The sequence below is a fragment of the Antennarius striatus genome, chromosome 4 (assembly GCF_040054535.1).
Source record: "Antennarius striatus isolate MH-2024 chromosome 4, ASM4005453v1, whole genome shotgun sequence".
NCBI classification, from domain to species: domain Eukaryota; kingdom Metazoa; phylum Chordata; class Actinopteri; order Lophiiformes; family Antennariidae; genus Antennarius; species Antennarius striatus.
Window position 1 is genome coordinate 24949367 of NC_090779.1, and position 14342 is coordinate 24963708.

General features: G+C 44.7%; 1 protein-coding gene across 4 annotated transcripts; it reads right to left on the bottom strand.

Moving 5' to 3' along the window:
- Positions 1-2208: 2208 nt before the first annotated feature.
- On the bottom strand, positions 2209-14050 carry alkbh3 (alkB homolog 3, alpha-ketoglutarate dependent dioxygenase). Of its 4 annotated transcripts, XR_011035195.1 has the most exons (11): positions 13967-14050; positions 12946-13026; positions 12431-12534; positions 12289-12323; positions 12106-12153; positions 11453-11580; positions 10237-10325; positions 9958-10167; positions 9006-9104; positions 7682-7909; positions 2209-2539 (listed from the first exon to the last, which is right to left on the bottom strand). XR_011035195.1 is itself a non-coding variant. In XM_068313050.1 (10 exons), exons 2-10 carry the CDS (start codon positions 13019-13021, stop codon positions 7790-7792), a joined length of 885 nt encoding a protein of 294 aa, XP_068169151.1. In that variant the 5' UTR covers positions 13022-13026; positions 13967-14050; the 3' UTR covers positions 2209-7789. The 4 variants fall into 4 exon arrangements, 3 of the variants coding, with proteins under 3 accessions (XP_068169151.1, XP_068169150.1, XP_068169149.1); XM_068313050.1 differs by having other exon boundaries at positions 2209-7909; positions 11477-11580; XM_068313049.1 differs by having other exon boundaries at positions 2209-7903.
- Positions 14051-14342: the final 292 nt, after the last annotated feature.

Below are 14342 nucleotides of genomic sequence, written 5' to 3' on the forward strand. Positions count from 1 at the left end.
ACGTTTTGCACCGTTCAGTTTGTTTAGTTGAAGTAATTCGTTCATGAGGTGCACTTGAACTAATTCTGAAGTCTCTGTTGGGACCTCTGGGTTTTGCCATACAAAGCAAAGTAGACTTCAGACATTCTAGTGCGGGACTGGGCAAACTACGGCCCGGGGGCCGTGTACGGCCCGTCATGCTTTGTAATCTGGCCGGCCAAACTTATTTTAACCATAAATTGAAATTTATGACATAAATGCAGTTGTGAAATAATACTGCGACACAGAAATGCAGGATTTTGCTCTGGTGCCACGCTGATGATCTGCAGGCAGCCCATATTATCCACAGTTACGTAAACAGAAAAGACGACGTCAGCAAGTTTTAAATCCATGTTGGTACAAACACCAAACCCAGTGGTTTTCATCGTGCATGTAAAGTGTAGCAGACACGACAACCTAAACACAAACAGAGCAACAACATCACCAAATAACAGCTAGATCAGTTTGTACCAGATGACTTTGGACACCAGGAAAAATCTGAAAGGCATGAAATCAATTCTGTTGAAATTCTTTCATTTTTTTTATAAGTGGATTAAAACCTGCAGTACCTGGAACGTCCGGCTGAAGACAGATAAAATGAGATGGGTCAGATGTTTTCTGATTAGTGACACCAATCTGTGTAGAGTCACATTTTTCCAATTCTACTCTGAACACATTCATTTGTTACACATAAACCCTTTTTTGAACTTTTTCACCTCTTGAGACGTCGTCGCTGCGCCGCAGTGTGAGAAACACAAAACAGACAGGGGGGCGCGTTTTATTCATAGTGTGTTCAATTTAAGATCAGGGACTGATCATAAAGAAGACAGGAAGTGGAGCTGGAGGTGGAGGAAATGAAGATGTTGAGGTTCTCTCGGAGTCACCAGGTTGGATCAGAAATGAGTTCATCAGAGGACAAAGTCAGAGAGGGCAGACTCTGATGGTCTGGACACGTCCAGAGGAGAGATGGTGAGGATGTTGGTGAAAGGGTGATGAAGATGGAGCTACCAGGAAAGACCAAAAGAGAAGGTGGATGGATGGAGCGAGGAAGACATGAGGGCAGTCGGTGTTAGAGAGGAGGATGAGGAAGACAGGCCGACATGGAGAAGGACACAGCAAGCCTAACGGGACACTCAAAGAATAGGAAAGGAAGAAGAAGAAGACCGTAATAATAACAAGTCTGACAAATGAACAAGTTAAATAATAATCACATAATGCACATTTTATTTATCTGTTATTTTATACCAAAAGTCACAGAGCCTCAGAACTCTCTTTAGACCGAACCTCCTCTTGTTCTGGACTCTGCAAGTCTGGAGTCTTATCAGAGTCTGAGAGTAATAGATCTATGAGTCTGACGTCATCACCAAGAACAACAAGCCCCCACCAACGCAACCGCAATGTGTGTATTAATGAATAGAGGACTACTTATGGTCTAACTGACATGAGCTCTGACATCTGGAAGCAGTTCCAACAGGTCAACAACGACACAAACACCAGGGCGAACCAGGCTGTCATGTCTGGTTACTAATATTAACCCGGAGCATCGCCTAAAGCGGCGCGTACGTCACGCGTCTAACCATCGGTCACACCTCCGTGATGAAGGCTCGCCATTCCGAGGGTTAACCTCAGGCACGTCTCCACAGTGTGGAGGGTGGGGGCCTCAGGAGTGACCCCATGATGCCACACATTCCTTAGACGCACCAGGAGTGTTAGATCAGCTCGTGTGGTTTGTACGATCACACACACACACACACACACACAGACACAAACACACACACACACACATCCAGCAGCATTAAGTCATCGATGTGAACTTCCAGCTGCCCATGTCTTCAGTTTAGAGTAGATCTCCTACTCAGCTCCTGTCAGCTCAGTGATATTTCTGTGTGTGTGTCATGATGGTGTCCACACGTGTGTGTGTCTGTGTCATTCTTGTGTTATGCATCTGTGTGTGTGTGTGTGTGTGTGTGTGTGTCCTTGGGGATGCCTTGTTTTCCTCAAAGTCTCTACCGAGGTCGTGTCAAACACGAGGACGCTGCATGCAGGAAGCCCCGCCCACAAACGTGACAGAAGCCCCGCCCAGAGAAACAGATTGTTTTCAAATGAGTGAAAGTTAAAACAATTTTTTTTCCCGTATGTTTGATCGATGTTTTGTTTGTTGCAGAAAATAACAAGAGCTACGATTTTAATTTCATTGGAATTTATTTTTAATTATTCTGTTCTCAGAACATCCATATGAGAGGCTGGCAATCGGACTTCTTTTCCTCCAATGAGGTTGAACTTCCTGGTCTCAACTCGTTGGATGGACGGCCATCGATTCAAACGTTCATGTCAATCAACAGCCTCATCATGATGCATTTCTCTCACAGATGAAGTCGGAGCAGCGCCACCTGCTGGGCTGGAAGTTAACTTCCCCTCAGGTGCAAAACAGCTGGGCCAGGTGAAACCATTTCACTCAGTTTAGGTGGTTTAGGTTCGGTGTAATTCCTGGATTCTGAGCAGCTTTTGTTCCTCAGAATATCTATAAAAATGTGAACAACATTGTTTGCACTGTGCAAAAAAAAAAAAAAGGTCATTACAGTAGGTGAAAGCATTTCAAAAGAATTACTTCCACTCTGTGTGTGTGTGTGTGTGTGTGTGTGTGTGTGTGTGTGTGTGTGTGTGTGTGTGTGTGTGTGTGTGTGTGTGTGTGTGTGTGTGTGTGTAATCCATTATCCTTAGCCACATGGTCAAAAGGTGAGGAACACTCCACAGGCAACATTCCCGTACTGGCAAATCACCCCGTACCCTCTGCTGGGGGACGCTGCTGTTCCCATAGCAACCTAAATGTCAGCAGGAGGGAGTGCGGGGGGGGGTGTTTAAAGTTAAGTAACACAAAATTTCAGGTGAGGTTTGTCTTCCACAACACCTCTGGAAACACACTGACAATGACACAAAAACTCCACTGAGGTTGGAAAATAGTTTTGAAAGAAAATTTGAAATTAACTTTTCTGGATGTATGGAAGCGTTAGCTCCCTAGCTATAAACTAACCTCCTGCACCTCTCGCGAACGCGGCCGTTAAATGTGTTCAGTGCAAACCAGTGCGCTCAATGGAGATGCAGGAAAAGACGAGTAGCTCTGGTCGTGTTGTCATAATCTGACACCGCAGGGTCCTGATGTTATTTATAGACAGAACTGCATCTTCCCCCCCAGAACACGGTGTGTGTTTACAGTCCAGAGCCCAGCCACACGCAGGAAGATGAAGTTCCTTCAACGATCATGACCTTCTTTTTGTTCCGTTCAGACGGATGATCCGTGCTTTGAGTCCCAGTTAGTTGAACCTTCGTCTTTCTCCAGTCTGAAGTCGGTTGCACTTTTGTTTTGTACAATAACAAAAAAAGAAGAAATAAACCCTTCATACTGGTGAAATTATGTCTATGCAGCACGTTAATATTAATTGTTTGGACATGTTAGAGAGTACAGAACACTTTGGAAGGGTAAGCTCGCAGTACATCTTAAATGTGTATGTGTGTGTGTGTGTGTGTGTGTGTGTGTGTGTGTGTGTGTGTGTGTGTGTGTGTGTGTGTGTGTGTGTGTCAGGACGCCCCAACGTCCCAGTGTGACTGTGACCCCCTGGCACAGGACCTGACAATGGAAATAACAATCGTCACAACATCAACCTGAACCCATCGGTTAAATGTTGGCATGAAATGAAGACGCCACCAAGATGAGAGCCAGAATCCAGCTGCAAGGAAAGATGCAAAACTGGAGATCCGTGGAAGTATTCTCGTAAAACTACACCAAAACAAAAAATTTAATTCTGACGATAACCCTCAGACAGCAGCTGATCTGCAGACAGACAGAGAGACGACCTTTTTTAACTTCCAACCAACAAGAGAACTCGACCGAACCGGATAAAAGAGAAAAGGAAAGGTGAAAGACGACAGGGATGGAGAGATGAAGACGGAGAGGTTGATAGATGGAGGAGGAGGAGGAGGAGGAAGAGGAGGAGGAGGAAGAGGCCTAGAGCTGGAAGCCCTGACTCCCAGGGGAGGGGAGGAGGAGAAGCGAATCGGTCATCTTGTTCCCAGAGAGGATTCCCAGCAAATCACAGCGTGGCTCCAGCCAGCACTTAAATCAAACAGGGAGAGCGACTGACGCGAAACAAGCGCACCCTCCAGGATGGCTGTTTACATCCACAGATGAACATACAGACGATGAGCCCCCACCTCTCTGTGGGACTCAGGTGTTCACTGAACTCTTTCCGACGCTGGTGGCTGCAGCCGTTTCCCAGAAGCCTCCAGTTCTGAGTGTGGAGCCGTAAACATCCTGCCTGGTCGCTCGTGAGGTCAGGGACTGTTGGCTCCTGCCTGGACGCACTATTCACCGTGTTGACAATGTGTTTAGCTTTCAGCCCCACCAGGAAAGAAATGACTGTTCTGCAGCTCAGCGTTAGAATTTATTGCTGCAGCTTTTACATAATTACAGCCTGACATCTGGCTCTGACAGCCCCGTTCGGGTCCGGCCGCCCCGCGACTGTCAGTTCTGTGTCCTATTACCCTGAGGGACGACATGGAGCATCATTTCAACCATCTAGACATGTTGTATGTGTGTTCAAGGCAGAACAAAATCTCCTAACAATTGTTTAGCGTCTCTAAATCTGTCTAAGTATTAGCGATGGTGTCGTATCTCCAGCCCTCTGTAACCCAACACACACACAACCCCTTGCCGAGTTTATATTTAAATCAGATCCGGATTCTGATATGGATCCACGTGGAACAACATGGGTTGTCCATGTCTGGTATATTTTATCTTGATTTGCCCGTTTTGATTCTTCCTGAAACACAAGTTGAAGAAGTAAAAAAAAACTTTTTTTTTGTGAAAGTTTTGAATCAAGTTTGATGTTTTTTAACCACCAGTTTCCACTCAGAGTGACCTGAGTAACACCCCCCCCCCCAGCAGCTGGCTTCATTAGTGTTACACAACGCCGTCAAATCTGAGCTTCATATACGAGGTTATTTACCCCCTCTGGATTAGAATCACAATGTGGAGCAGCCCATCTGAAGCTCCTGGTGGTTTACGGCTCATTGGCTGCTAATTTGAGACCCTTGAGACCACAGAGACGGGCGGTGTGTGTGAAGGGGGGGCTCATTGGATGTAATCAGCGGCTGACAGGAGTTATCAGAAACCACAGCTCTGACGCCGTTCCTGTGATCCCGAATGTTTCCCGCTCAGAACGACAGGTGTCGGGAAAGAAAAAGCAAAGGAAACAACCAGGCGTCAGACGGCGAGCTGATGTCCAGGCAAACGAGAAAACACTGACAGAGAGGACGGGGACGGGGGGGTCAGATGTAGGAAGACAATATTTATCCTACAATAAGGGGATCAGACAAGTTAAACTGTAAAGGAGGAACTCTAATCCAGTTTGGAAATGTTTCACCTCCCCAGGAGGAGTTGGAAGTGGAGGGGGGGGGGGGGTTCAGAAACAGGACATTCGGAAAATCCCGCTTTGTCGCCTCCAGCTTTCACGTGACCCCCAGGTGAGAAGAAGAATCAATACACAAAAGAATGTGGAAAAATCCGCAAACTGATCATGAGTCTCACCGGCTAGCAGAGCGACCGGTCGCTAGCGGCAACGAACGCTAAAGGGTGAATCCAAAACGTGACCCCCGGGGGCTCCAAAGCTGTTTACATCAATCCACTGGACCTGAAGAAAGTTTCTTGAAGACGTGTGTCTCGCGCGTGCACACACACACACACACACACACACACACACACACACACACACACACACACACACACACACAGTGGGTCCCCCTCATTAACCGCTGCACACACTCAACACTGAGGGTCCTCTGAGGAGAACGGGGGTCTGCTGACCCTCTGACGCAGCGTGACTCCTCCAATCCCCTCGTTCAAACACCAGGAGGCGTCCCTGGGTTCAGCGGTCGGTCACGTGTCGTCGCCCCGCCGTTCTCGGCGTGCGAGGGGTGAGACAGGACGGCGGTGACGGTAACACTGACTGATGCGAGGTGGGAAGTGGAGTTAAGCCGCTGTGGAAGTGGCTTTACGGCGTCCTGTCAGAGGAAAGTGAACAGAGCTACTTGTCCGAATCCAACTTTGTTGTAACTCAAAACCTGAAACGGTCCTAGCTGCTGCTGACCCACAATGCACCACTTCGCTAGAACCATCAGATGCTGTGTGAGACCCAAAATAACTCAGCTGGGAATGTCTGTGGTTATTTATGTAATTATCCCACCTTATGATCAAACACTATATTTTATTGTTTATTGTACAAACAGTTTTTAGTTTTTATGTTACGTAACGACAATGAGGGTAAAGTGCTGACGCGGAGCGACGGTTTGAAGACATTTTGATTTCTCGAACCTGAGCGAAGCCGTCAAAGTGAAGGATTGTGGTCCACCAACGCCATCTTAACACCGTCTCCGTGTCCAAAGTGAAGCACACAAATCAAAACGGATTGTAGATTTACACAAATACGATTAAAACAAGGGTTACATCACCTCAGCAGCCTCAGATGTTTAATTATGTGTTTGCAAAACAGACATGAAGTATATTTCCATGAAAAACATCCTAATCTGGACACCGAACGTGGTTTTATGAAACCATCATTACGAATCAAAAGGAGCGTTCTGGGACGTCATCGTTTGTTTCAGATCCATAGAAGACATTTGGAAAAAATACCCAGAATGCATCTGCAGCTTTAAAACATCATTCATGCGTCATATATCCGTTAGAGTCACTTCTAACAAAAATAACGCAAAACATTAAACTACACGCCTCACAAAATCAGTTTTCATGATCATTTCTGCCATCAAAGTTTGTCACTCTGCATTTTTTGAATGTAACCATGGCAACCATGTGAGTGAGATTGTTCTGTTTAGGGTTTTATCCAGGTTTGACTGGACATTTTGTAGTTTTCATGTTGAGGTTTCTTAGTTTGTTGGTGTGGAAATGTTTCACTTGGTTCACAAATGGAGCATTGTGTTGATTTATTTACCCCCCCAGCGTATGGGAGAAGGTAACATAGCTAGAAGGTGGTTTAATATCAGTATGGGGAGGGTTAATAAACATTTAAATTACTGTAAATAATAAAATAGTTAGTTGCTATATTACGGAATTCGTTAATCGCGTGTGGTTCCTGGAACGCATTAACCGCGAGGAGCGAGGGGTCACTGTATAACATATGAACCACCAGAAAACGTGTGGGGGTTCACGTGGCTCTCCGTGTGTCAGAGGGTTAAAAAGAAAAACATCTTTGAAGGATTTGTCAGAAAAAATCTTGTTCAAAAGCACAATTATGTAAATCCATCCTGATGGAGCCGTAATTGGTCCAAATGGCCACTTTCCTTGTTCCTTGCTTTTTTAATGGCGCCAGTGTTTTCTCCTAAAAGTTCTCTGAGATCGTCGGGCAGGAACTAATTTACATTTCAAGCCATGTGACTGAAGTCTCGTCCGTCTTTCATGAAGGCAATTTTCAGAAGAAGAATAAAAGCTTCAATTCAAACGAGGTAAAACGGCGATTACGTGAACACTCGGTCCGTTTATAACCACCTGGAGGCGCCCCGCTGCTAATCAAATGAGTCATGTGACTTCTTTCTTTATTACATAACTGAATGAATGAAAACAAACACCTGGAGTCCAGGTAGCGCTTCGCCTGACCTTCACATAGATCCACACTTGTGTCGATCCGGTGGAAGCAGAGCCGCTGCACGTGACGGCTTCCTCTTCCTGACTCTGATGGGGGTGGGGTCAAGGGGGGGGGGGTGGTTACTTGGTGGCGAATCGCAGCTTCGTCCCCGTCTTGTGGCCCTCTGGCTCCGCGTGGATCGTTCTGAAGGTCAGGTTGATGCGTGGGCCTCGATCGTGATACTCCTTCGCCACCTGATGCTAACGGAGACAGAAAGGCCTGATGGGAAATGTCTATTAGACCCCTACGGGATAAATAACTCATTTTTGGACGGGACACGTTAGAGGACGCCGCTGTGACACCAGAGGCACGTGTCGTGTGACAACACACAACAAACGCTGCTTTCTTTCTTGTTGACATGTGGGGGTCAGATTAGCCCGTGTTTCCAAAAACAGAGCGTAAACATTACCTGAAATAGAAAAGAGACAAAGCTGGGGGGAAACGGTGTGTATCACACACACACACACACACACACACACACACACACACACACACACTCACACACAGAAGAGGAGGTGAAAGGAAACGAGCATTAGTTAAATATTTATCCACCCGTCCAGAACCCTCCCCATCGAGCCGGAACAATCAGATCAGGGAAACCGATCCACAGTGGGACCTCCTGTCTCCGGTCTGATCTTTGAACCTTTGTGGAGATGCTCTGGGAGGCGGCGCCATAAAACACCTGTGACCTTCTCCCTCTTTCCAAACTCTTCCACTGTCTCACAGTATTTCTCCGCTTTCATTCATCCCTTCATCCCTTTTGTTTCGCTCCACGTCTTCGTTGTGAACAGATGCGGTTATAAAACGTGTGTCGCTCCTGTCGTAGGGTTACGTCTCCTATCCTGTTTGTACAGAGTGAACCTGAACGCCGTGACACACTTCACCCACAGGAGATGTTCTGCATTGAATCTGAAATCTGTTGTTCGTCCTGAACGTCGAACCGTTATGAGGCGACGCGGCGTCGGCGCCGAGGGCGACCCAGTTGTTTTCAGCTGCGCCTCATTATTCTGTTCTCTCCAGACCCATTCAGCCTGAATCCAGTGTCTTCAACACACCACTGTCCTCTCACGTGTGTCCAGTGTGAAGCAATCACACACTCACAAACGCACAAAGACGTAAACACACGGACGCGGAACAGAAGCAGGAAGTAGAACACAGGAAACAACAAACGTATTTCCTACAGATCCACTGTGTTTACAGTCTTTACATTTCATCTGATTTGACCCCAGTGGATGACCCTTTTATGAAACCCACTTCACCAACATTGGATTCTTGCATCTGATTGGTGAAGCCTACCTGCCAATCATCCTGAGTGGCTCCTGACATCAGCAGAAGAGTCCCATGACTCAGAGGAACCCGGATCCGCTCCACGTAGGTGTAGTCCCCACCGTCCTCCTGAGACAAATCAAACAAACACACACACACACACACACACACACACACAGGACCGAACACCTCGTGAACACCTTGATTTTTGTTTTTCCCTGTATTTTTTTTAAAAACGTTTTATAATCCAGAACGACTGAACCGCAAACTACCTGAACCTGTAATTTATTTTATTCTGTGTTGTTTTTATGTCCTGTAATTGTTTCTGGTCAGTCTGAAGGGATAGAACTTTAGTATTTAGAATAATAATGACATTTAAATGACTTCAAATGGAGATTACAGATTGAAATGTAATAAATAACGACTCACGAACAACCACTCAGGACTAACTTTTGTTCGTACATTGAGGACTACCTTTGTATATTTGGACACTTGAAACAACACACACCTGCTACACACAGTCCTCTAAACTGTCTGCTGAATGTAAACACACTCATTAAACCTGCGTCCAGTTTTGTACTAGGTTGCGTTCTCTCTCTGCCACCTGCGCCGATTTATTTCTGTTAAGATCGGCTCATTGGTTCTGCTTTAGTGAACGGTGTGAACGCCACACTAACCCATGAGAAACAACCCAAAGGTCAGAAAGACTGTGCACATTTATTAAGGCTTGTTTGACTCTCTTTCCTGATGTTAGCTCTAAACCCAGTTCACCGTATTCATTAAAGTGGTCTCATAAAGCATTTATTTGGCCAAAACCTGCAACTCTCTCTGACCTTTCTCTGTTTCCCTCCAGTGAGTGACCGCTGGCAGCTACGTTTAAAGCTAACATCAGGAAAGATCATAAAACAAGCCTTAATAAGCGTCACAAAGGCTTTTCAGGAGATAATGGAGTTGAGAACTTCATCCCCTCCCGTCAGCTCACCGGTGGGGGCTGCTTGCGGAGGCTGAACACTCTGGTGTCCCCCAGGCTGACAGAGGCGATGACGGGTTCGGCGCCCAAGGAGGCCTCGTTGTCGCTGTGCCAGCCGATGCTGTCGTGGCCGTCCCGGTACAAGTTGCACAACAGCGAGTTGAAGCTGTGGCCGCTGAGCCGCTCCACCGCCCGGCGGACGGCGAGGAGCGACGGATGCCACTGGGAGGAGAGAAAACACGTTAAAAATAAAAGTTCAGGAAAGTAAATAATGAAAGGACAAAAACTAACCTGTGTGTTTGCAGCCATAGTGGAGCGGGAGTAGGTGTAGGGCAGCTCTCCAAACCAGCAGGTCAGTCTGGGCTCCTCGTAGGCCTGACCTGCACAACACACACACGTGAGAAGGAACCACAGAGGGATAATGGATCAATGGATAAATCCTAATGATTTAGAAGCGTTTTACAAATCAGTCGCAGATAATCTGGGATGCTTCTCACTCATGTTGGATTTAAGAAGAAGAAAACATGTTGATGATTCTGGAGGTGTTTCACAAGATGTTAAATTAAAATAAAAAGCATCTTTTCATCATCAAACTCTCAACCACCTGCAGAACAAATGTTTTTTTTTTTTCCTCATTTAAAACAGCAGCTGTGGACAGAATTAAAAACCCACACAGCCGTCTTGCTGTGAGTAATTGGGTCACAGCAATTTACTGCAAGAGAATAGATCCAGTCAGTCTTTTCTTTTTCTGCTGAATAATAACTAAAGGTAGAACAAAACGGTGACACACTTTTTGCTCATAATGCATATCAGATGGACAACGACCATCTGCTGCAGCGATATCCGAGGGGACGATAAAGGGAAATCAGTCGTATCTCCGTTTCTCTTCGTCTTCCTCTGATGGTGCTGCCGTTCCCCCCCCCTCGCTGGAAAACAACCAGAACTCTTCCAAGAACCGATTGAGTACAATCGGTGTATTTTGGCCAGAATTCCGGTACGGGAACAGACGGTGAAACCAAAACAAACTGTTCAACCAGTCGCTGCTTTTTATAGCACTAAATGATTGAGGGACTGGAGAGCTAATGGCTATAAATACGCGCGGTCATTTATCATCTTCTGAAAGCTGAACTCTTTAATAGGGTGCTATCAGAGGGAAAAGACTAACAAAAGATTAACCCGCTCACAAGATCCAGCATCAGAGGTTGAGCAATGGTTGGAAAAACTGAGTCAGGACAGGATAAACCAGAAGGGATGAGGGAGAGGTGACTGATGGAGGGACAGCATCCCTTTAACTGCCTTTAATAGGCTTTGGCTCATCTGAAGTTAGAATGTTGTAAACAGAGTGGAAAAGAAATTACCTTCCAATACAGACGTGCATAGAAGACACAGTTGTTAAAATAAGAAGTCCAGAGGATTGTGATTCCTTGTAGTGTGTGCACTGAAAACGATATTTAATCCTTTGTATGCACAATAAAAAAAAAAAACCCTCTGTGGTGGGTAAGCTAACACGTTTTCAGCCCGTGGTACCGACCCTGTCTGTAGTTGGTCTTCTGGGACCAGGGAAGCTCTGCCAACAGTTTACTGAACGTCCAGTCAGCCTCTTCTGGAGGAAGGAACCTGGGCTGTAGCATCAGTCTGCACAGATGGAGCACAAACCTGCAAATCAAAAACCCCAGGATCCAGTGGGGCAACGAAAGTATCGCCACCTGGCACATCAAAACTATTAAATCTCAGGTAATGGAATTAAAATTCCCCAGCTTCATAGCAGGTTTGATGGAACTTACAAACTGACCAGCTGACTCTGTTTTAACAGGTTTAAAACTGGTTTGAAATCACACAGTCACACCTGGAAGCGTCTAAAGGTTGTAGCCATAGAATCCAGCTGAGGCTCATTCTACTGTAATTTTATTTTTGGAGTGTAAAATAATTGTAGGAATCTGAAATGTTTGTCGCTGTGAATGTGGAGTGTCCTACAGACGGTTTAGATGGACACTCGTAAAGGTTGATGTGAAAAATCAGGTTTTAGACAATGTGGTGCTGCCATCTAGTGGAACTCAAGTTCAGGTACAGCTTCGTCACCTCAACCAGTTTGGGGGTCACATGATTTATAGTTGGTTCAATACTGTATATGAATAAAGGTTCTGTCTATACTGAACTCACCTGGACACTCCTGAAGGTCCATGACTGATCTCGTATTCACCTGCCTGTCTGATCGCAGAGAAATATGTGCATTAGTCTGATGTGTTGTACGACCGAAGGAGGCAAAATGCCGTGTTATTAGTGATACATTAATCTGAAATTGATCTACTATCAATCCAAAAGTCACTCAGAAGTGTCACTTACTCGATCACCTTCTCTGGAGGAACATTTCTGTTTGACTGCAATAAAATCAAAATAAATAAACGTGAACACTTCCTTATAAATCATCATCAAACCGATGTTAAAACAAAAATAACTCGAAACTTCTTCTGGACTGATCGTCTACCTTTGAAGGCTGTTGAAACTCAAAGGCGTGAGGTGTTTTCTGTGGCCCCCCACCCCAACATGCAGCAGCAGGAGGAACATTCTGGGTTCCTTGGATGTTTGGGACTGCACGACAAACAGGAAACAAAACAAAACTAACGTGTGAAACTAACATGTCACCTCGGCCCAGAATCTGTTCTTTTCATACTACTGAAGTAAATCTACATGGATCCACATGGCTCCAGATGGAGCTCTTCCAGTCATTTACATCTATATACATAAACATCCTAACATATTATTAGTATTTTTTTCAAGATGTAGATCAGTAAATTTGCAAATTCAAACATTCTGAACCATCAGGTCTGGAATATCAGTCTGGATCCAGATCAGACTTCAATATGTGGTCGATCTTATATAAACGGCACAGTGCCATTCTGTCCAAGCATTAAAAACATGATCCACAAACTTTTATAATAATCCTGCAAATAAATCAGAAACACTACCCAATACTAAATTGTTGTCTGAAAATGAAGTGACCTGTTCGTCCGGAGTGTTTTGGCAGCTGTTTGGCCCACGAGCCCTGGACTCGCGCACGCTGGCGTTTATCTGACATCACATCTGCATGATGACAAAAGAAGATCAAATACTTCACTGGACACATTTCTTTATTAATTACACCACTGGCTTCAGAAAAGAATAACCTTTCTGTCACCAGTGGCATCAAAAGCAATTTAAAAAACAATTTTTTGCACTTTTTCCTTCCTATCCTTTGGTTGTGTCCTCCTCCCTCCGTGTCAGCCTCTCTTCTTCATCCTCCTCTCTAACAATAACTGTCAACATCTTCGTTTCCTCCACCTCCAGCTCCACTTCCTGTCTTCTGTTCAGAACCACTGTCTGTAATCCGTCCATCAGAGCTGATCCCTGATCAGTCCCACCTCACCGCTGTTCTGCTGCCCTGTAATAAGTCCTGTACTGTTCTAATGGACTTCTCTGCCACTCCAGACGTCCTCATGCAGGACACAGCTCCTATGCTGTTCACATTTCACCCAAAAGTAGCACATATTCAAAGGCCACTGGTTCAGTGGAAGATAAACTGTATCCTATGTTTATATTGGATATTTTGCATTATGATAAAATGATTTATAATGCATTCTACTACATTAAGATGTAATCCGTTTCATTTTGTATTACCAGTCTTTTTTGTCTTATTTTAACTTAAAATATCGATGTAAATCGGGTTAGAGTGAGGCTACATACACCCTACTAAAAGTTAACAAAATTTTCTTGTAAAAAGGTGTTGAAAAATAAATAAAACATGGGAGAAAAAAACTCTAAACTTGTTAGTAGAATTTGCATCTATAATAAATAGGAAAAATGAGGTACTTTATAGTTATTTCATCGTTGAGGTTCTGAATGTTGGTTAAAGATACAAACCTCCGTGAAATAAAGCTAACCCTGTAGCTCAAAGCTAATTTAATTAAACCCGCAGAAAGTTTCTTTAACAAACGTTCAGTAAATGTGAAAAACAAATATCCAAAAACATATTTTAGTAACTCACCAAAGGGGCTGATAGAGAACTCCACATTAACACACAGCTATATGAGCTTCGGCAACCATGACGTGTGTGCAACACAAAAATAAGCCCGACCCGGAACCGAGAAATGAATAAAGGTTCCGCTTTTTAACCCTCCTCTCTCGCTGTTTCAGAACGTTTTTGACTAATGTGATCCAAATTCTTATGGAAATAATTGAATGATCCACTTTTTTCCCGCCACATCATCAGGATAAATTTAGTTTTAGAAACAACAGTTAATATGGCAGAAAAATCACTCGGAACAGAGTTTTTAAACTTCTAAAATACTTTCAACCAAATACGTTTTTTAGCACACAATATTTATCAATTGATGATTTGAGATTTTTGCTTCAAACAATGT

What these genes read in the sequence shown, in the direction of transcription:
- alkbh3 (XM_068313048.1), bottom strand. Translation starts at nt 13,021, where the DNA reads ATGTCAGATAAACGCCAGCGTGCGCGAGTCCAGGGCTCGTGGGCCAAA. An exon ending in GGACCTTCAGGAGTGTCCAG is followed by an intron (nt 11,581 to 12,105) that starts GTGAGTTCAGTA and finishes CCATCTGTGCAG; the next exon opens with ACTGATGCTACAGCCCAGGT. An exon ending in TCCGCAAGCAGCCCCCACCG is followed by an intron (nt 9,105 to 9,957) that starts GTGAGCTGACGG and finishes GATTTGTCTCAG; the next exon opens with GAGGACGGTGGGGACTACAC.